The sequence below is a fragment of the Thermobia domestica genome, chromosome 14 (assembly GCF_964235325.1).
Source record: "Thermobia domestica chromosome 14, izTheDome1.hap1.1, whole genome shotgun sequence".
NCBI lineage: Eukaryota > Metazoa > Arthropoda > Insecta > Zygentoma > Lepismatidae > Thermobia > Thermobia domestica.
Genome location: NC_137467.1, coordinates 21,099,719 through 21,122,044, shown reverse-complemented (window position 1 = coordinate 21,122,044; position 22,326 = coordinate 21,099,719). Strand labels below are relative to the sequence as shown.

The 22,326-nt window shown below is 37.6% G+C and overlaps 1 protein-coding gene across 4 annotated transcripts in view; it reads left to right on the top strand.

Moving 5' to 3' along the window:
* Positions 1-22,326, top strand: part of Ufsp2 (UFM1 specific peptidase 2) — a 51,858-nt gene that overhangs the window by 9,922 nt on the left and 19,610 nt on the right. For all 4 annotated transcript variants that reach the window (XM_081737785.1, XM_081737786.1, XM_081737787.1 and 1 more), the window contains exons 3-5: positions 9,678-10,121; positions 15,196-15,289; positions 18,772-19,029. In XM_081737785.1, the coding sequence (XP_081593911.1) occupies positions 9,678-10,121; positions 15,196-15,289; positions 18,772-19,029 (796 nt within the window). The remainder of the gene's footprint in view (positions 1-9,677; positions 10,122-15,195; positions 15,290-18,771; positions 19,030-22,326) is intronic.

Genomic DNA, 22,326 nt, shown 5'->3' with positions numbered 1-22,326 from the left:
TGCATTTAAAGTCATATTCCTACTTAAAATACCACTTGAGTATTCATGTTCTATTGTACCCATTTGGAATGAAACTACGGAATTCGCCTGTCGTAAAGACCCATCCACGTTCGGGGACATACTTTGCACTTGCTTTTAATTCGATTTCGCGAAAGGAGGAAGTAGACCTTATTACACTCAGGATTCAAGGGTCAGCCGTCCTGACGGAAGATTTCTTTAACTTCCCACAAAACATGCCAGCCAAATACTTAGGATAATACCTCAAGTCAGGAGCCAGAGATAAAAGAAAATGGCTTACTTTGAGGGAAGAACGTAGATTAAAAGTATTTGAGAACAAGATCTTGAGACGAATATCCAGGCCCAAGACGAACGGAAATGGGAAATGGCGGAAACTTCATAACGAAGAACTACATATTTTACAATTTATCAAACATTGTTAGGGACATCAACTCTAGGAGGCTCAAGTGAGTAGGCCCTGTAGCCAGAATGAAAGAAAGTATGAATGCTTTCAAAGTCTTAACTGGAAGACCAATCGGAAAACGACCATTAGGAAGACCTAGGGAGGACAATATTCAGTTGGATCTCGCAGAAATAGGAATACAAAGTAGAAACTGGATCCAATTGGCTAAGGATAGAACTTAGTCGAGAATTTGTGAATGTAGCATTGAACCTTCGGGTTCCATAGGCCATGCAGTTAATTAGTTAGAACCTATGCGCTTGTTTCAGTTTTTTGTCTTGTCTCCAGAAGGTGTAATGTTAAAACAAAATGCATTTTCCGCTTTATGCGTTGGACGATATAGGGTGATCGGGTCCCTTCAAGTTTGGACTGCGAAACGAAGCCATGCGTTTTCGGGTACCGTAGAAATATAGAAGAAGAAAAAATGTATCACTCACTTTACGGTACGTAGGTCCACATTTCATGCTTATATATTAAGAATTAAACATCTTAGCATTTTTCTCTTTCCTTTCCTCATTCCCTTCCTTATATCCAGAAAATTTTTATATGATTTAGTGCTAATTCAAGCAACGGAAGTGGGTGCTATTTATGTGGATTTGTAGCATTTTGATTAGCAAATGATAATTGGATTGTGTAATTTGAGTCCAATGTGTGCTGTATTAGAAAAATGAGAGTGTTGTTACTGGTTTCGATTCTCCAATAGCAGGGCTCATAGAATGTCACTTTTTTTTTTTTTTTTTTTCAAGTTTGTCACTAAAAATTAGGGATGTACCGATACCACTTTTTCACCGATACCCGATACTGATACTGAAGAGGCCGATACTGCGATACCGATACTTTTGGACACAATTCTTATATATTATGAGGAATTTTCAGAATAATGAAAATGATCAATATTGTAACAGGGTATATTAGATATAAGGTCAAAATTTGACATATTAGGTTCCACACAAAAAATATATTTCCTCTAAATTTAATCCAGTTCACATAAAATGAACTAAAAAACAGCAAATACTTATACAGTGTGAACTTAATTCTAACAGTTAGTGATTGATATTTCGAGTGATAATATATTTTGATAGTTACATTGCATTTACTAGTCTCTATTACATGCATACAGTGGCGGCGATTGGAAGTTAAAAGTGCAGGGAGCAGAACATGATCTGAATATTTGTATATCAATGTCAGTTTTCCTGATTGTTTCTAACACTTTGTTTGACAGGTTGTATAATTAATAGAATACTATTTTTCAGTTAAAATACCGTATATCGTATTTCATATTTTATTAAGTAAATTGATGAGAGCAACGCTAGTAGGTACAAGCCCTTTCTACTCTTAAACAACGAAGATCTAAGAGATTTGATTCCTTGCTCATGAACATCTTAAAATTCTGTCTGGAAAATTGTGTGATTTGGCCAGTGGCCAGTTAGTCAATGGCCACTGGTCACTATTTGGTACCAAAATGTTCACCATTCTCTTAGATATTGGTCAACACCAATATCATCTCTCTATGACTTACCGTTCCCAAAATATTGGCCAAAAAATGTTCCGATTTCGGGAGATTTAAGAAGCCATATCTCAAGAACCGTAAGTCATAGAGAGATGTTGTTGGTGTCGATCAATACCTAAGAGGATGGTAAAGCTTTTGTTAACAAATAGAACCAGTGGCCACTGGTTGTATTTTCATTTTCAATACATGTACGGTCATAAAAAGTGACAGCTCAGTATAGCTAATTAAACAGACACCCTAATACTCAGGTTCCAAGTATGTAAATGTATTATCTATTGAATTTAATCAAATACATGTTATATACAGTTTCATATAAATTTCGAAAAAAATAATTAAGTTCGTTGTGACAATGGTTTTCGAGCATTCTCAACTGTTTCTTTCTTGTTTTCTGTTCAAAAAAAAAAAAAAAAACGAAAAGGGCTTTGTTGTGTGTGGGAAAAGGGCATTGCTGTGTTTCCCAGTAAAAAAAAGAAACCTTTTTTTCTTTCATCACCAATTTTTATCTGTATATGCTGTAGGCAAAACAATAAAAACAATAGTATATATATATATATATATATATATACACTACTTTTCCCTATTTATGTAAATATATGATATTTGGTATTCTAGGTATTGCAATGAAAGTTGGTACACGCATTACGTGGACAGTAGTATTTTTCAGGGTAGATTATGTTAAGAGTACCTGTAATGGGGGCCGCGCCGCTTGGGAGGAAGCTTTTTTTTTTTTCATATTTTTTTTGTCTCGTACATAATGTACGTATGCGCATGATACCAGCTTGTTTTATTCTATCTGCATGATACGTGGTTTGAAAGTTTGTCTTATTGTCAAGAGAGCGATGTATCAGGCATGATATTCATATGAATAATACAGAAGCAGTAGCTACTTAACTGAAAGTCAACATTTTCCTCACATGATGGAAAAATCCAAATGAATTAATATAATTATCCAGGTGTAGTGTTGAGAAAATATTGTCCATCTTTAGTAATTTCCTTGTTAAGTAAGATGTTTGTAGTGTCTTTGATTCAAGTAATGGTATTAGCGAAAACAAACATACAAAAAAAAAAAAAAAAAAAAAAAGTCTGATTCGTGCATGTATAATCATCATAAGAGAAAATTTTGTTTCTTTTTTGGTGCAACTCTTTTTTGTTAGTTTGTGTGTAATTATTCAAATATAGTGTTAAGAATTTTGTTTTTTAAGTGAAGCATTTTCGATTTGTAATTAACTGACACATGGGGAAAGACATTTTATTATTCGTTTGTACTAATACGCAAGTATGTACTACAAAAATAATCGTTTTTTGTCCCAGATTACAGTTGAACACAGTTACAGCGAATTTCATAGAGCGTAAATTAAATTCGTTAATGACTCCAAACCTTTCTTTTTATCCCAATGACATTCTATTCTGGAGAGCTTTTGATAAGTACATATTAGATGTTAATTATCAAACTAGGTGCGTAATGAGAAACATTATTCAAGAAAAATGGCCCCGCGTAGTGTAGTCGCTAACGCTCTCGCCTTCGATGCGAGCGGACACGGGATGGATTCTCAGTGGAAGCACTCGGTCGAAAAACTGTACAAATTTTTTTCAGGCCAGCCATCCTGAATGAGGTTTTCTTCATTCACACCGGGAGAATGCCGGGATGGTACCTCACATAGAGGTCCCAGCCCGCTTCCTTCCCTTTCCCCTAATAGTGTGCTCGCCGAGGGACGTTCCGTCATACGTGACGGTCTAAGTGGCCATAGATGCCGAAATCTCAGGAATCTAAATCCTAAACGATTTAAAAAAAAAAAAAAAAAAAAAAAACTAATTATAATCGCATTACACTAGTTAACAAAGGTTTTGTTACATAAAAGGAAATATCTGTTCTTAAAGGAACTTTTTGCGCTGAATTCGAATATGCACTCGGTTTTTCTCCATCACGTACGATTTTCCCGTAACAGAGGGATTTTCGGGAAAATCCCTCAAAAATTTCCCTTTTCGTTTATTTTACACCCCAAGATCTTGTCCCCTTGCATATACTAACATAGAAATTATACCTAAGTATACTTTGATTCATATTTAACAAACCCTTCAAGTTTCGTAATAATCGCTTTATTCTTTCTAGAGAAATAAATATGTTTGCATGTATACTGTGTGTACTGTTTATTGCACCTTATAGTAATGCTTTCAGATCTCTTAAGTTGAGGTAAAACGTTTTGCTTTATTACCACAAACACATATATAAAATATAATTTACAAGTGTGACAATTTACAATAAACAATAATACAAATGTACCAAAAGGTCATGAAAAGACAATCAAAACTATCACAATATATGAAACTTCCATTGGGTTACAAAAACGTACACTACTTCCTTCTTTTGTAAGAAATGTTGCATTCTCTAACAAGACCCCAACAATAGTCCCCCATCATTAAAGGATCCCATCGTCCCTGGTACCTTTTCTCCATTGCCATTATATCTTGGTGGAATCTTTCCCCCTGTTCATCGCTGAGAGCACCTAGGTTAGCAGGAAAGAAGCTGAGGTGGGAGTGCAAAAAGTGGATTTTTAAAGACATCCTACAACCCAACTCTTTGTATTTCTGTATCATGTCCTGTACGATTTCTGTGTAACTCTCAGCTTTGTTATTGCCCAGAAAGTTGCGCACAACACACTTAAATGCTGTCCAGGCAGCTAGCTCAGCACTGTTTAACTTGCTGTCAAAGCTATCATCAAGCATTAATTTCCTAATTTGGGGACCAATAAACACTCCCGCTGAAATCTTAGCATCACTCAGGTTAGGGAACTTATCTCGAAATACTTGAAACCTTCACCAGATGTGTCCATGGCTTTGACAAAGTTTTTCATAAGTCCTAACTTGATATGAAGTGGCGGTAGTAATATCTTATTAGGATCTACCAAAGGAGCGTATTTGACGTTGCATTCTCCAGGTACGTAATTCACTCTAGGTTCCCATTTCTTCACTTCATAATGTTTGTCATCAGCTCGGCTATCCCATAAACATAAAAAACATTGGTACTTCGTGTAACCGCACTGCAGTCCTAATAAAATACCAACTACCTTGAGATCACAACACATTTGCCAACAATGGTCCTTGTAATTTATAAGATTTAGCAAAGTTGACATGGTGTCATAGGATTCCTTAATCTTCACTGAGTGCGCAAGTGGTATAGAAGGTTTTTTATTTCCATTATGTAAAAGGACAGCTTTAAGGCTGACCTTTGACGCGTCGATAAATAACCTCCATTCTTCTGGAACGTAAGGAATTCCTAGCTCCGCCATCAACCCATTTATATCCGTACATACGCACACATTATCTTGCATTGAGAAATAGCTTGAAAATTGAACATGCCTTTTCCTGTACACTGATATGTTCGTTTCTAATTTACAGAGAGCAATACAAGTGTGTTGTTGACTATTGTAAATATTCATTTTTATGTCTGTGTTTGTAGTAATAAAGCAAATCGTTTTTACCCCAACTCAGGAGATCTGAAAGCATTACTATCAGGTGCAATAAACAGTGCACACAGTATACATACAAATATATTTATTTCTCTAGAAAGAACAAAGCGATTTTTACGAAACTTTTAGGGTTTATTAAATATAAATCAAGGTATACGTAGGTATAATTTCTATGTTACTATATGTAAGGGGACAGGAGCTAGGGGAATAAAATATCTGAAAAAGGGAAATTTTTAGGGAATTTCCCGAAAATCCCTCTGTTACGGGAAAACTGTACGTGATGGAGAGAAACCGAGTGCATATTCGAATTCAGCGCAAAAAGTTCCTTTAAGATCAGGTGATTTTTCTCATGTAACAAACAAAAAGTTTAAATTTGTTAACTAGTGTTATCATCACTTCTGTCCAAGTTCCGAAGTATATTTTTGAAAGTGGGATTTTAAGGTAGGTAGGCTTTACCCAAGCGTTTATTTCGGCTGGGAAAAATTCCAACAACCCTAATGTTCAGTCATCCTATCTTCACTTGTTAAAATATTATTCTTCAATATACTTTTCTTCCCTTCTACCATTTGTAATAGTCATTCGTTTGATATCTTATCCAACATCTGATTGTCAACATCCTTTTGTAACACCAAATTCGGAAATCTTTCCTTCATTCTAAGTGTTTCTTCTTCCTTTAGAGTCTATGTATGATGAATGACTTGTGTTACCTGTGCAGTTCAAAGTCACAGAAGGTACTACCCTTAAATGAGGTAGCTTATTACTAAACGCCAGTTCTTGTCGAGGTTGCTTCCATCCAAATTTAATGCTGGATATTTTGTTCTAACGTAAAATAACTCGAACATGCTCCTTTCTATTCGTGATTACCATTTCTTCGTAGGGTTCCTCCGTGGCTAAACGGTTAGAGTACACGCCTTTGACGCTGGAGACCCGGATTCGATTCCCGGGCAGAAGCTCATGTGGTTCGGATTCTACGTTAATCAGTAGGTCCACGTCTCATATAGCCTCGCTGCTGAAAAGGGACGTTAAACTCAAAATTAACTCAACTCAACTTATTTCTTCGTAACTTTGACCTCATTTAAATTGTGTTTCGATATTCCAGCTGTTTTTATAAGTCATGAGCCGCAGAATCGTGAAATTTCCGTCTCTTATGTATTTCGTTATTCTATGAAATCTGTTACGTCTTTTAGGCTAAGGGATACGGATGATCAATGAAAGTGATTGATCATTAAATATGGGATGAGAATGTAAGAGGAGAAGGTAAAACCTCGAGAAAATTATATTCTAGTTCCTGTATTCTTTTGTTCTAGTTCCTGTAATCTTTTATTCCTCTTAATTATTCCAATGCAGGAACTGTCGAATTGAAAACTGACCTGCTAGACGCCAGTGTGTGCCGTGTTACTCACGAAATAATCTGTATAAAACGAGAAATTCTTCTCAAAACTTGTCGTGGCTGCCCAAGTCATATTAGGAATATACTAGTCCAGAAAGTGCAGCAGGTTGCGATTTTATCTGCTATCAAACTGGCACTGTCAACCTTACGTTTAAGAATAATTGGGTTTTAACATCTTTGTCTGTCCTCACTGTCTTGATCATATCGCACTTTTGATCAGTCGCGATATACTGATAGCAGGAACAGGAGCTGCTGTGAACTAATAAAAGCATAACTCCCAGGTGTTTGTGAATTTCGGTATGTTGATGATAAGCATTTTTTAAACGTACGAAAAGGATGTGGAACTGTTGAACATACAACCTTCAATAAGATACAATTGAAAGGCTACAAGATTTTGTATAATGTACTCTGGTGGTTAGGTTTAATTTTAGCATCCCTTTCAGCACCGAGGCTATATAAAACGGAATTCAAACCATGTTCTCACCTGGATATATACAGGGTGTTACTAAACAATACCGACAACGTTTGGGAGTTGATTCCTGACACCAAGACAAGACAAAAAGTATAGAACAACGTGGGTACACAAATGCTTCCTTTCGGAGTTATAGGCTGCCGAAAACATGAAAAAATGATTTTTAAAGGTCTATAGCTTCAAAGCTATGGGACCTACCGTAGTCGGGTCAAGATTTCACTTAGGAACTAATATGTGCACAATCCAACAACAACAACAAAATCATGTTTCAGAATCCACGAAACAACTTTTATAGAGGAAGTTTAACTATGGACATATAACTTGAAGTACTCTCCAACTACCTCTATAAAAATTGTTTGTAGACATATAGACACAAATAGACCTCAATTATTTGTGTCTATATGATACAAATAATATCGGTATGCTGCTTTGAATAAAGTAACACTATTAACATATTGCGAATACATTACAATAATGATTATTATGAGCAAAACTTAATGAATCTGTAAAAAAAAGAAAGACCTAATTATATTAAGATAAACAAAATAGTTCATTGTGTTACAGTTGTCTCTCAGAACTTCGTATGTCATCCCTTAGCCGCCTCCGGTTTCGCCAACCTCTCTGGCATGCTGTACAGTAGTGCTTGGCCCAGATCAACCTCTATTTCGTGGTAACATACGGCAACAATAGCCTCGATGAATTCTATCCTGGTCTTAAAGGTCTTTCCGTGAGGTCATGGGACATGAGGTGTCTAAATTCTCAATGGGGTTCATATCAGGGGAGTTCGGTGGCCACCACAACAGGTTGCTACCCTTCGGAGAACACCACGTATTAACAACTCGTGCTCTTTTGACAGAGAGCGTTATCATCTTGTAAGATGAAGTAATCAAAATTTTCACATGAAAAGTAATTTATTTTTGATGATCTTGTGATGTATTGTTCGGCAGAAACAGTTCCAGTACAAATTTCCAGTCTGCCCACATCTCTCGAGGTAAAACAACCCATACCATAGCACTTGTACTGAATTTTTGTCTCTCCAAAACGCATTCACTCTTCAGTTTCTCACCCTTCCTCATCCAAAGCCTGACACAGCTATAATCACCACTCTTTTTAATCATAAAATATTACATCTTTCCATTGGTCAACAACCCAGGTACAGTACATGTTACAAAACTATTTGCTGGCTTTGATGTGCTTTTCTGTAAGACGAGGCTTCTTCTGTGGTCTCTTCTTGAAAATTCCTTCTTTCTTCAGGGTTCTGGCAATGGACATGTGACACCATCATCAGAACCATTTCGAGGAATTTTTCTTCTGGTAGAAGATCAATCGCTTAATGCTACCGCCTTTATTTTCCGCACAACAAATGGGCTTATTTTTGGTTTTGTCCCATAATTACTCCTCAAGGATAACGTGGATTGGTTATTTTGCTGCTTAAGAACTCTTCCTACCGTTGTGTGTTTGCAGCTACCTGCCGCTGCGAAAAGTCTGCTGAGTTCGGAGCAAGTGTAATCCCTTCTTTGCGTGGTGACGTATCGCTTATTATTTTACCCGTGACGTATACTGGTCACAGTTACTGCAGAAACTGGCTGTAATAAAGCACAGTTAACTCATAAAAACTCTTGGAATGGTACTTAATAACACGATAAGTCTTGAACAACGATTTTCCACAGAACTTCCACTTGTAAACAGACTACATCTAATTAATGGGTATCAGCCATTTTAACAAATATATAAGAGCCGCCCGTTGGGGGAAAGTAGAATTTAAGACAGCAGTGAAAATAGAACAAAAAAGTATCAAGCAGCACCAAGCAACAATTTGAGACTCAATTCGACATTGTAGGGTATATAATTATTTTGATATTAAAACATATTTCAGTCTTTCTCTAAATTTCTTCAGTGGTGCAGTTATTTTGTTACAGACTGTATATGTATGATCAAGGGAGGGGCTAAACCATAGTTTGCCGCGTCATTCAGTGTAAAGAAAGTAGGATTGAAGTCCATTTTGTCTAGTCTATACCAAAGCGTCACGGGGGAGAGCTATAGCCCCTATAACGCTCCCTTTGGGTCCGCGCCTATATACGTATTGTGTGTGAGAGAGAGAGATGTTGCAGTTGTTTTTAATGAAACTGACCTAGTTTCCAATTAAAGCTCTTCTAGTTTATTATGTAAAATCGGACATGTGTTTGTTATACGTAAATTCTGAATATAACTTTTTTCTCCTAAAAATAAAAAATAAAATCTTCTTTTTCCTTCTGTCTTAGAAACCTGCCAACCCTAATTTATTGGCACATAATAGATGGCTGTTATTTAATCATAATAAAATGCGCTAGTGTGTCTACTTGTGTTAAAGTGTACTTCATACGTAACGTATTTCTTTCCAGGAGGTCCATGTAACAGACAACCCAGTGATTTTGCGAAGACAGATTCCGAGTGAAGAGTTATTACAAGCCTACTATTACGTTCACGATAAGTTGGTAGCTGTTGATTACGACCTCATCACGCCGTCGCAGTTATTACAGTCTTTTGTTATTTTGAGGCTAAATGCGAAACTGACGTTAATTTCTGAACTGCAAATGGATTCAATCCAGGAATCGTTCTTATACTTGCGAAAGAAAGTTTCCTCCAGTATGTCATCATTCCATTTCTCGAATACCAATGTGTTTCTCGTAAGTAACGATAAAATTAGTGGCACGTATGAAGATGCAGCTGTGGGCGATATATTGAGCATGCTGAGGCAGTCCGAAAGTGGGGACAGTTTCCAGCTTCCTAATCTGAAGAACGAAATCAAGACGTCTAAACTGAAGAGGAGGCCTGGGTCGAGATATGTAAGTTTTTTCTGATTTCATAATATCAAGTAACATAGTATTTAAGGCATTCTACCAATCTTTGTCAGTCGCTGTTTGACCAGGGTGGAAAAAGATCATGATTTAAAAAAAAAAAAAATCGATTTTATTTGATTGAGATCACATCTTTCTCCTCTTATAATATAAGTTGCGAACTGAAGAAGAAACATTAGGAATTAGTATTAAATGTTAATTAATGCCATTTAAGTTAAAGTATTGAGGTTGAATTTTGAATTAACCCCCACTCGTTAACCTATTTTAATCCCAAACAATGTTTCTTAAGTATTAAGGAAAAAGTACAGCAACGTTTATCAAAATAACTTTTTTTTTTCTTAAAAGTTGCTAATATTTGGCAGGGGCATATTTTCAAAAAATGAGAACTAGCTTGCAACACGAAATACGTATAAAATACATAAATTTCGCCTAAAGTTAGAAAAACTTTAAAAAAAAAAAAAAAAAGCTTCGGATAAGGAATCGGGCTCCTCTAAATATGCCCCTATGATCTGGAACAAACAGACGCGCACACAAAAAATTTTCGTCGTAGATGTCGATAGTGATTATCCGGTGGAATAGTTAATTATTTACAAACCCTATGTTACGGAGAAGAAAACAGGGTTGCCCCCATTGCCCGCCCAAATCTGGATTTTCCCTAATCACCTTCTGCACGACATTTGTTTTCATACTGTGCTGTACATGCATTGAGTCTCATTGTATTATGACTATTATCTTCCATAATCGAATAACAGAACAGAAACGGCATTTTACTTATTTCCACTTTAAATTAATTTATTTCGGAATTTGATTTAAATCAACGATTTTTATTTAAAATATCAAAGATTTAATCGTGATTTAAATCAGACTATTTTGAATCAGTGCACCCTGAGTTTGACGTAAAAAGTTTGTTCAAAACCATTTGGTCACACGCTTCTCCTGCAAAAGCTCTATATTCATGTTATCGTGCGGAGAAGAAATGATGATGATGATGATGATGATGATGATGCGGTTATGCTATGATTAACATAGAACGGGACGCACGCCAGTGGTATCTTAGTCATATCAATAACCAACTTTTTCTTAGAAATCTAGACATCGATAATTTTTACACGAATATTCATGAACATTTTGTTTATGATGAAATGAAAGAATAGAGTTTTGGGGGAATGATTTTAATACGTGTAGTTTTATGTTGATTCGTGTCTGTTGAAACTTCCCAAGTACCAAATCATGCCTAGGCATTGGCAAATATGAAACGAGTCATGATGTAAAATATAGATATCTGTAGAATACAAATCGTGTAGATCAGGGGTTCTCAACGTGTGGTACGCGTATCACTGGTGGTACGTACGACTTATGGTAGTATTAATAAATAATATGCATGGATGGTACGTCTGTGGAAAAGATTGAGAATCCCTGATGTAGATCAAGCAGGTGTGGTCCCAGCTCCTGTACGATGTTCTCTTCTCGTTAAGTTTTCTGTCGCATTTCCTTCGACTATAGAAAGCCAAGTCGTTTTTGTTCTTCGACTAGTGCTGAGGTCATGCACTTAACTGTACTCATGGTGAAATAATAAGTACGTGTATTTACGAATATACTTTCCTCATCATATTTGTCAATGCATGAACTTACACGGTGACTTGTGTAAGGTAGATGACTTCAGTACTTGGAAACAAATTTAAAGACAGAATTACATAGCTTTTTACAGATAAAGAATTCATATGTTAATCACAATCTAATTTAGAAATATCTAAAGTTTCCTTTCACTGTCCTTTGTAAGTTATTTGAAGAGTAATAATAATAATAATAATAATAATAATAATAATAATAATAATAATAATAATAATAATATCGTTTGTTCAATACAAGTCCGTTTATTGACGCATATACAGAGTATCACGAAACGAGGTGGACGGCTAGTTTCATATACACTCATCCCTCGATTTAACGGACTTGGGAAGCAACGGCCAAAATCTAGAGCAACCGATTCAGTCTACAAGTCTTGATTTTAAATTTAAAATATTGAATATACTGCATTATAGTGTATAGTTACAATGTACCAGGTATGTTCACTGTTGGATTGAATAGCGTGCTTGACTCAAAGTACAGTACTGTATTTTTCTCTCCCTTACCTAATGTAACTGTGGGTGTTAGCCATTGAAGACTTAATGTCGGACAATCGGCGACGTCGAATGTGTGTTACCCCCTTTTAGTCCGTTTGAAACTTGGGATTAGTATATAAATATAGGGTGATTAAAAAGTCACAGAACCCATGGAAGTAATTTCAGGGCTCATAGCGAGTCACTTTTTTTTTAACTAAAAGTTACTTTTTTTCAAATTTGTCACTAAAAATGACTTTTCCGTGTGATTTATGTTTTGCATTGGCAGTTTTCTAAGAAAAATATAAAAATAAATGGAAAAAGGCAGAAACTTGTTATTCATTACTCTTCTGAAAGCTTCAGTACTTGCTGCCACATATGAAACAGTCAGCTTTATTCTCACTTCAGCTTTTATAAATTCTAAAGTACAGTGGAAGGTTGGTAGATACTTAAGCACTCAAGGCGGGTTTGAGGTGTTTGTGTGTGTGTGAGTGTATGGTTCATCATGTTCGTCTTGTGTTATGCTTCTTGTATGTTCTTGTTAAGAGCAGGTGATGGATTTGAATATTTTATGGCTTTGAGAACTCTCAATGCTAAGTTAAATATAATGTCTGGGATGAAGAAATTCGGAAATAAGCCAGAACTGGTAACTAGAAAGCATACTTAGAAAACCTAAGAAAGGAGGAAGCTCAAAGAAGAAAAGATGAAACAAAACAACAAGCAGAGAGAGGTGATGGAGAAATTGACAAAGGAAAAAAGGGTCATGATGAGATTTTGGTCATTTTTCAATTATTTGCAAGAAACCAGACCGCTATGAGCCCTGTAATTTTCTTTATTACTGCATATTCTTATATTTCCCCTCAGTTGATTGCGTGAAAGCAAGTTACGCTCGTATGTCCTGTGCCAGGAGCTGCCTCTGTTCTATAGGTATCGGTGCATATCAGGATAACAACATACCAGTGAAGGCGAGGATTCGGCTATCATCCGAAATGGGCAACTAGAATCTGACAGATAAGACGACGTGGTACCCAACACGTATGAAAGAGGGGCAGTGGTGGTATGCCGGGGGGAGCGGATCCACACCCTACTGGGAGGATGAAGTAGGTACAGCCCTCAAGGAGAGTTTCGTGCCTGGTTTTGGGTCCGGGATGGGATACTTGTATCATAATCCTAACGCACACAAGTACCTCAAGAGTAAGGGAATTAGTGGAAGGAATCCATCGTCCCAGGTTTTTTTTTTTTTTTTTTTTTTCTGCTGGGTGCAAGATCCACGACTCTACCAGATGAGCTGCCGCTACCAAATGGCCGTTGTCTTTAAAAGGAGACAGTCTACATCAGTCACTGGGGCCGGAAATGTACGATATCTCTTCTGTAAATAAAGGAAGCTTCGTATTGCTTGAAAAGCACTACCGAGGGAGAGTGGTGGTTCCTCCAATGGTAGCTTACACGTACCATTGAGTTCAGAAAAGTAGCTTTGCAACAACGTGTACTTCGTACAGAAACACTTAAAAGATAGGTAGCCCCGTATTGCTCGGACAAGCCTATTACGGAAATCCCACTTCGAAATGAACATGTCTGCTCACAGACGGTCTACATCAGCCATTGGCTCTAGTAATGTATGGTGTACTCTACAGTAATTAGAGGCAGTCTCGTATTGTTTAGACGGTCCTACCGGGAAGGGAATGTCAGCTTCCTGCCTGCAGGACGACTGAACAGTGACTGGGGAAAAGTACTTATCCCAGGTACCTGGCTAACAGTTTCTGATCCCAGTAGAAGGAAGGAAGCTCTGCAGGATAAGGAGCTGGCATCAAACTCAAATAGTGACTTAACGCGTACCATTGGATCTGGAATGAGATACAGGAGTATCAAGACGTGTGCGTGGTACCTCTACGCTAAAAGCTTGTAGTGATTGAACGTGTAGAGATAGGCAGGGCTGAGATTGAACAAGCCCCCTCGGGCATAGCTGAGGCTGTCAGATTGAGTTGGACTTGCGGGCTGTGGTCATACCGTAGGATTCGGTACCTTATGTGAGATTATCCCAGGAATCTGGGTGACGGTGACCATTTTTGAGAGCTTACCTTAACTCTCGGGCACCATGTATGCAGAGTGGTAGAGCATTCACATCTGGTGCATGGGGTCGTGGGTTCAAACCCTGCATCCACCAAGTGAACTTTGTGGAGGACAAACACCGTATGCGTGGGTTTCCTCGGGGTTTTCCCGTTTCCTCGCACTTTCTTCATCCCACCATTTCTCATCATCACCGTCTCGTTTAGCCTAGCCGGCATAACCGTGGGGCGTAAAACTCAAAGATTTCATTTCATTTTCCTTGCGTGCAGAGCATAGGAAGACCTGACTCGCTAGTAGGACTACCTCGACCATTAGGTTAACAGGTAGGCACTCAGGACTTTGGTCTGGCCGCGCAGTTGACGTATCCCATTCCCTTAAAGAATAGGGGTTACATTGCAATTGCAAATCAAGGTAAAGGAAAACACCTTGACGGTACACTGCTTGCACAAGGATACTGTCCAATTTTAAGGAACTACGGCCGGATGCATCTAGCGGAGCCGGTCCAAACTTTGATCAAACGGCCGCAGCAGGTCTAGCGAGCGTGCGAAGTGTGGAAGTAGTCCACTTGATCTTAGATATATATATATATATATATATATATATATATATATATATATATGGTACTTTATTTCTCTGCAACTTCTGGCTGGATCGGATCCAGATTTGGTGGGCAAATAGCCCATCGTCTAGGGAATAAGATCACTATATTTGGTGGCCGAGCTCGGTCAGGAACAGACTCTGCTTCTCTTGTATATGGTGCTTTATTTGTACTTTCTGTGTATAGTAATGTTTAAGTGGGTATAAGGGTCAACAAAATCTGTGTTCTGCTTGTATTTCTGCATATTATTTTCTAATTCTTGGATGCAGTTTTTAACAATAATTGTTCTTTATTTCAGGAATATGTTGGTGTAGAATATCTAATCAAACCCACAAGTATAAACGATGTGGAAAGGACGGTAAATTGCGCACCAGTTATACAACATGTAAAAAGTGAGTTGTACTTTATCATTTAACTGTTAAGGTTTCTAAATAATTGAAAAGACGAGGTTTTTGATATACTTTAAAAAATAATTTTGTGTGAGCTTTGGGGACTCGGCACTAGTCCTAAAAGACGTAAGACCTAAACGGCACAAGACCTAAAAATCATTTCGCGGCACAAGTCCTAAACGGCACTGGACCAAAAAATCCCTTGTGGCGCTACCATCGCGTCCATGCCAAGAATACTGTCAATCTGGTAGTCAAAGTTTTAGATATACTGTTTCATATTAGAGAGCCTGATTCTAGCTTAGTTCTTACAAGTAATTTGTATAAATACGTATTATATCGTTCTGAAATAATAAATAAATAAATAACTAAAGCCTGTTGTTCTTTCTTGCTGATTGCATGATAGCATATGTGTGGTGACAAAATATTAACAATCTATCAAATGTGATTCCCAGATCTTTCTTAATGTCTGCTTTTTTTATATTTCCACAAAATTGACCTCGTAGTAGTAAACACCCAAAACAAACTCTGGGCTTCCCAAGTGAGGGTTAGTCTGTGTTTAATAATTAGGGAAAATTGATAATCTTTATAACAGATTGTGAAAGAAACACTTTTTAAAAAAAATAAACTATGTCAACATGTTAAAATAACTAAAAGAACTAATTACCGTAATCATCCACTTGGTACTCTCGTTTGCTTAACTGGACGAACCTAGATCTAAAGGAAAAGAGTTTTCCGCCCAAGTCTCATACCATAGAAATTGACCCTCCTTCCCTCTTAGAAACGTAATTTTCAAGACACTGAAATATATATTCTATTACTTTCAGTTAATAAGTTGAAATGCCGAGTTTCACGTATCCAGCGCAACCAAATCCTTCTTTACATTATAAATATTTTCTGAATAAGTAATTCGAAATTTGAACATTAAAGAAAGTTCACCCTTTGTTCTTTCCCTTTTATGTGTTGAATTTTCAGTGTTTTGTTTTACAGTGGAAAGTTTATATGCCAAGTTTCATTTTACTAGCTTCAGAGGTTTACGAGATACACTACTCTTTAAAAAAAATCTTACCCCACCCTTTATAATGCCCCGGAGTGCCGAATAAGATCGCCAAGCACGCTTTTTGTCTTCATGATCTATTGTCCTTCATTAGCTTCCTTTAGCACGTCTTCATTCCTTTTCCTTTCGGTCCATGATACGCACAGCATTCTGCACAACACCACATTTCAAATGCTTTCAGCGTGGATATTTTACCATTTTTAAATGTCCACATCTCTAATATGTAAAGCGCCACGCTCCATACTAGGATCGCTCCATAAGTCGTTTTCGAACGTCCAACGACACATTTTTTGATTTCCAGTCCTCTTTTGCTATTGAATGCTTGTTTATCCTGCGCTATTCTGGAACTTACGTCTTTTTCACTTCTTTCAACCACTTGAGTCCTGAAATTCACAAAGATTTGCGGAGCGTTAAGTCTGCCAGTAAAATTACTGCCTATCATAACCAGATGGTGAATTGAGAAACAAACACCACATTAAGCGCAATAGATTAAGGGCATACTTTGGAATTCCGCATAAAAACAGCAAATTGACTGTAAATACAGGGACAACCATTAAGGGTAATAAAAAATCGAAATTAAGCCTATACAAATTATTCCTTAAAAGAAAGCAACAACTACAATAGGATATATAAAGGTAAGAATACAGTAACGCAGTATTAAAAATGCTAGGTTTATATGTTTGTCTCCAAAGAAAAGCTTATATGTTTGTCTCCAATCCTTTCGACAATTAGACCTCGAAAAGCACAAGTGCTAGAAACGTGTCGTTTTCGCTGGTCGATTCCAAATTTTATGTATATTGTTCACTTCTAATTGAATATTTTAAAAAAAAAAAAAAACGGTGGCCGTTATTTCTATATTACATTTCTTTAGGGGTACATTAAAAGCGTTGAAATTTTAAAAAATAAAGTATCATATCCTATGAGTTATACATTCCAACACAACATAGTTGTATACAGATGGTGATCAGAAAAATGGAAACACCTGAACGAAATTGCAACTTAACAGATTAATATGGTGTCGGGCCACCTTTTGCCTTCAGAACAGCCTTGATGCGACGTGGGATGGAGGCATGAATGGTAGCAAGTGGAATTTTACACCATTCCTCGTGCAGGGCATCGGCCAGTTCTGTGAGAGAGGATGGAGGTGGAAATCGTCGCCGGAGTCGTGTTTCCAAGACGGACCACAGATGTTCAATTATGTTGAGATCTGGGGATTGGGCGGGCCAGGGGAGGTGTTGAACTTCATCCAGATGTTCCTCAAACCACGCTGCAACAACGCCAGCTGTGTGAATGGGTGCATTATCATCCTGGAAGATGGCGTCATTGTCCGGGAACAACATCCAAGTGGTCTCCTAAAATTGCGACATAATCGTTGGCAGTGATTCGTCCACCCAATGAAAACCATGATATGGCGGCCTACAGCATCACCGAGCCGCCGCCATGTTTCACAGTTGGGCGGAGACACTGCAGATCAAAAGCTTCTTTGGGCGTTCTCCACACATAAACACGGCCCGTGGTTGGGAATAGGGTGAAGGATGAGTCATCCGACAATATCACACGTTTCCAGTCCTCAACGGTTGCATGGTCGCGGCACCATTTGCGGCGTGCGAAAGCGTTATGGTCCCTGATGAGTGGTTTGGCCCGTGCAACACGACCCCGTAAGTTCATGTCATGTAATTCGCGGCGGACTATGATTGTCGAAACAGGGTGGGGGGAGGTGCTGATTGAGTTCCTCCGTCACTTGGTCCGCAGTGGCACGACGGTTCTGCGTGACAATTCGCTTTAATACCCGGCGTGACCTGTCACTCATGATTTTCTTCCGCCCACTTTTCCGCTTCCCCGATGTGGTTTTCCCGTGTGTTGTGTAGGCCGTCATCACCTTCGACACTGTCCCACGCGACACACCTAACACAGTAGCCACTGCCGTCACACTCACTACACATAACCGCGCAACAACAATTTGCCCTCTTTGAAAATCTGAGAGGTCTCCCATTTTACACTACCTCCGTCTGCTGCAGCCGCTGGACACTGCTGTTCCACTGCGCCTGACGTAGTATGAAGACCGACCTAACACACCACCACCAGCGGTCCGGCGCTGCGGGCGCCACGACACCACTGCCAACCCATACATCTGACGTGTTGCCAACTACAGGTGTTTCCATTTTTCTGATCACCATCTGTATGTCTCAGGCGTTTGTTTCATAGCCAAACGATAATGAGAAATGAAGGATAACTATACAGATGTCGTGAGGAGTGGCAAGGAGATCCATCTCATATATGAATAATACGCTGTGTAGAAAGCACAGGTTCAGCTAGTTAAAGTAACAAACACAAAGTACGAGGTAAGACACGTTTCATATGAGTGTGTACACTATAGCTTCTTAAGTACAGATACTGAAAGTTTGAATCCAAATATTATTATCTTTTACAGGGAACTTCAAGAGCCTTCGAATGAACCTACAGATAGACGCTCTGAGTACCGTTCACGAAGATACAAGAGTCACGCAACTATATGAAACTTTGATTGAGAGTATGTGCAGGAATCTTCGGCTTCAAGAGTTGTGTGTTTTGAGGCATTTTATCAAGTCTGGAAATGTGGTTATTCCTCAAACTGTCCATTTTCTGCCATCAGAGTGCGGCCATTTTCTAACAATGGTCTACCCGAGGGATACACCCGATGAGAAACTAGGTAAGTAACACTTTAATAATAATAATAATAATAATAATAATAATAATAATAATAATAATAATAATAATAATAATAATAATAATAATAATAATAAAAGGTCTTATCACTTTCATCCAGATTCAGTAACAAGATTTGGGTCTTGTGTCTTATTCGTATAATTCTCAATCGACAGTACTCTCCTCAGTCAATAACTTCAGAAGCAGAAACTATCCCGTAGTATTAGCTTGCTAATATTTTTTTTATCATTGTACGTTAATGAATTTCATTGTATCGTCATACGTTAATCAACATTCAAAATCATTGTAGAATGCTTGTCAATCATTTTTTGTTGATAGTTGTGATCCATTTCGCTGTATTAAAATTCAAAGGAAAGGATTTTTCTTTTAACTTTTTTTCACTTACAGTGTGTTTCAGTTGGGTGCCTCGTTTTCTAAAGAAGGACTGCAGTGGCTCAGTGGTAGAGTGTTCACCTCTAGTGCATAGGGTCTCTGGTTCGATCCCAGCTCGCGCCAAGTGAACTTTGTGATGGACGAACACCTTGTGCGTGGGTTCTCCCGTTTCCTCCCACTTTCCTCATTCCGCCATTTCACTCACTTCTCATTATCACCGTCTTCTTTAGCCTGCCCGGCATAAGCGTGGGACGTAAAAGTCAATGATTTCATTTTTTTTTTTTTTTTTTTAATTTTCGTTTTTGAAATAAACAATTCGCTCTGTCATAATAGTCTAGCAGCTAGGAGAGTCCTGTTGGGAGTTTGAGAGCCAGAAGGTTTGTTTGTTTTACCGAGTTCTACTATCTTTAGTGTTTTAAAAAAAATTGGTCACATGTTCTGAATCATGGTCATTATTGCGCAATGGCCGCCATCTTGAATATTCCTTTCGTATTCACTACATTTTTCTTAAATACATCTAGCTCAAGCTGTAATTGTCGCAAAGTTATCAGTTATACCTCGTTCGATTTGCAATAGTATAGGCTTTTAGATGACGTTATTTACTTGTCAGTAATACACACAAGAGGGAAGTAAATGAGGGAAATTTTGAAAATTTCCCTCAAAATTTTCCCTTTTACCGATTTTTTGCTATTCTTATATGGCAACGCTGGGTTCTAGGCGAGAAAGAAAAATTGCATACATTTCCTGTAATGTGATAAATACATGCTGAAAGTTTTGTCTTGATTGGTTCACTAGCAGAGAAGTAATAAAATATTTTGTATTTTATGATTTTGGTCGCTCTAACAATCTTTGGATTTAATGAAAGTACTTTTGTCATATGGAAAGACCTCCAGCTGAGACTGTAATTGCCGCAGAGGTACAGATAATATTTCGTTTTATAATTTGTTTGATTAGAGTAATAAATGGTGCGGATTAATCTTACATATATGCCATTATAACTTATGATAAGGAATTATAAGGGAAATAAATATAAAATTCACACGAAATATTTTCCTTTAATGATGTGGAAACACTAAAAGATAGAAGTGGAACTACTAGAAATTCACTAAACATTAATACCCAATATTTAATTCACAAGTGAAGACATAGATTTTTTAAAAATCATAACATTTCATGTTTCGTAATTAAGAAATAGTCCACAAATGTCTGATAAACTGACACTTTCATCCCACATTTACACACATATTCTTCACTTTACATTTATAGAATGGACAACACGGCATTTGTTTCACTCTGCAAGGACAAACATTAACTTTTGCACATGTCTTGCACATACAAGGAGAGACAAATTCAGGAGGTCTGAAATATCCAGTCGTTATTATTGGCTTAAGATATCCTGCTCCTTCTATGTAACCATACTCTAATGGATTCAGTGGTTGGGCTTCATCCAGCACAGTCATCCATATGTAGCACTGAAGATATGCACGCTGTATATGAAAGACTATCGTTGATGATGGTGGACATAGTTGAGAAAAGTTGATAGCTTTTGCTTTGTGGTATTGTTAAAATCGTACCATACCACAGTTTGTTTTTGATGAACCAAGTACTTTTGCTATAAAAAGCTCGGCATTTTGTATCATTCCTTCATTCAAGGGAGCAACCCCAAAATTGTTCAACAGGGTTCCTGATGTCATTGCTGTTTTAAGTGCCATAAGTTTTCTCCCAACCTTACTTGTGGTATCGCAACCAGTTAAACTGTGAACAGCAGGAAGAACATATAAAAGTGTGTCGTCCATGTTCTCCGTCATTTTGTGAAGTGGTATGTTCCTCATAGATGGTCGTGTGTCTTTGACAACCCACAGTTCTTTCAGGCCACATTTTTTATAACTCTTTTTGAAATGATATAGTGCCGAAGTCATAACATCTGTATCTACTGAGGCAATCATAACTCTTTCAATGGAATCAGGTTCGACCATGTGTTGGATGTGTTTCATGATTCTATTATCAGCTTCCTCACATTCACAGTAAAGATCTGGTACCAAACTAACAGATTCTTCGGTTAATTTCAGGCATAGCTTTGGGTTATGTTTGTGACCTCCTCCCAAATACAAAGATTTTTTAGGATTTCCTTGATCGACAATCCACTCAATGAAGAGTTCTCGCAAACATGCTTTGTTCTGGCTTGAAGCCCAAAAAGTATCCATGTTGACAGGAAGGGGTGCATTTGGGTTACTAGGAATCACATCAATAGGATCAACATTTTTTTGTCACCTCAGTCGCTCCCAGTTTTTGATACTTTTATCTTGATACAAGTCAAACACTATGTCAGTGCGCAAACAACCTTCGGAGAGTTTTAAAAATATTTTCCACAAATAGTCAAAGTAGTCTCCAAACGTGTTACACATAAGTCGTTTGACATAGACTTTTCGAGCGTACACCATAAAGTCAATCACCATTGCTGCTCTCGTTTCCTGCGTTGGTAGATGACTAACTACATAATTCTTATTTAAAAAAGTGTTTTTCAAGTTCTTTGCTGAGTTGTACTTTATCTGCTTTCTTTAAGAACTCATCATCTGTTAGATAATACGATGTAGATGTAAGCTCGTATTTTAGTACTGTCTCAATATCGAAATTTCTTGAACATGCTACTTCTATGAACCGAATAGCATTATTTGTTTCTTGGAGTGCCGTCTCGGTTGCAGATATGTGTTTCTTTATCTTTGGAAATTGTTTATGTATGGGATCTAGAATACCTTTGGATTTGTCAATAAACCTTTCTTGAACGAAGTTTTTGTAGCTAGTATCTCCTTTTCCTTGTATAGAGAGTAAGTACTTAGCTATTACTTGACCAATTTTTGTTCCACTTATAATGTTAGAAATTCCACAACTATCAACTTTCGAAAAGGGA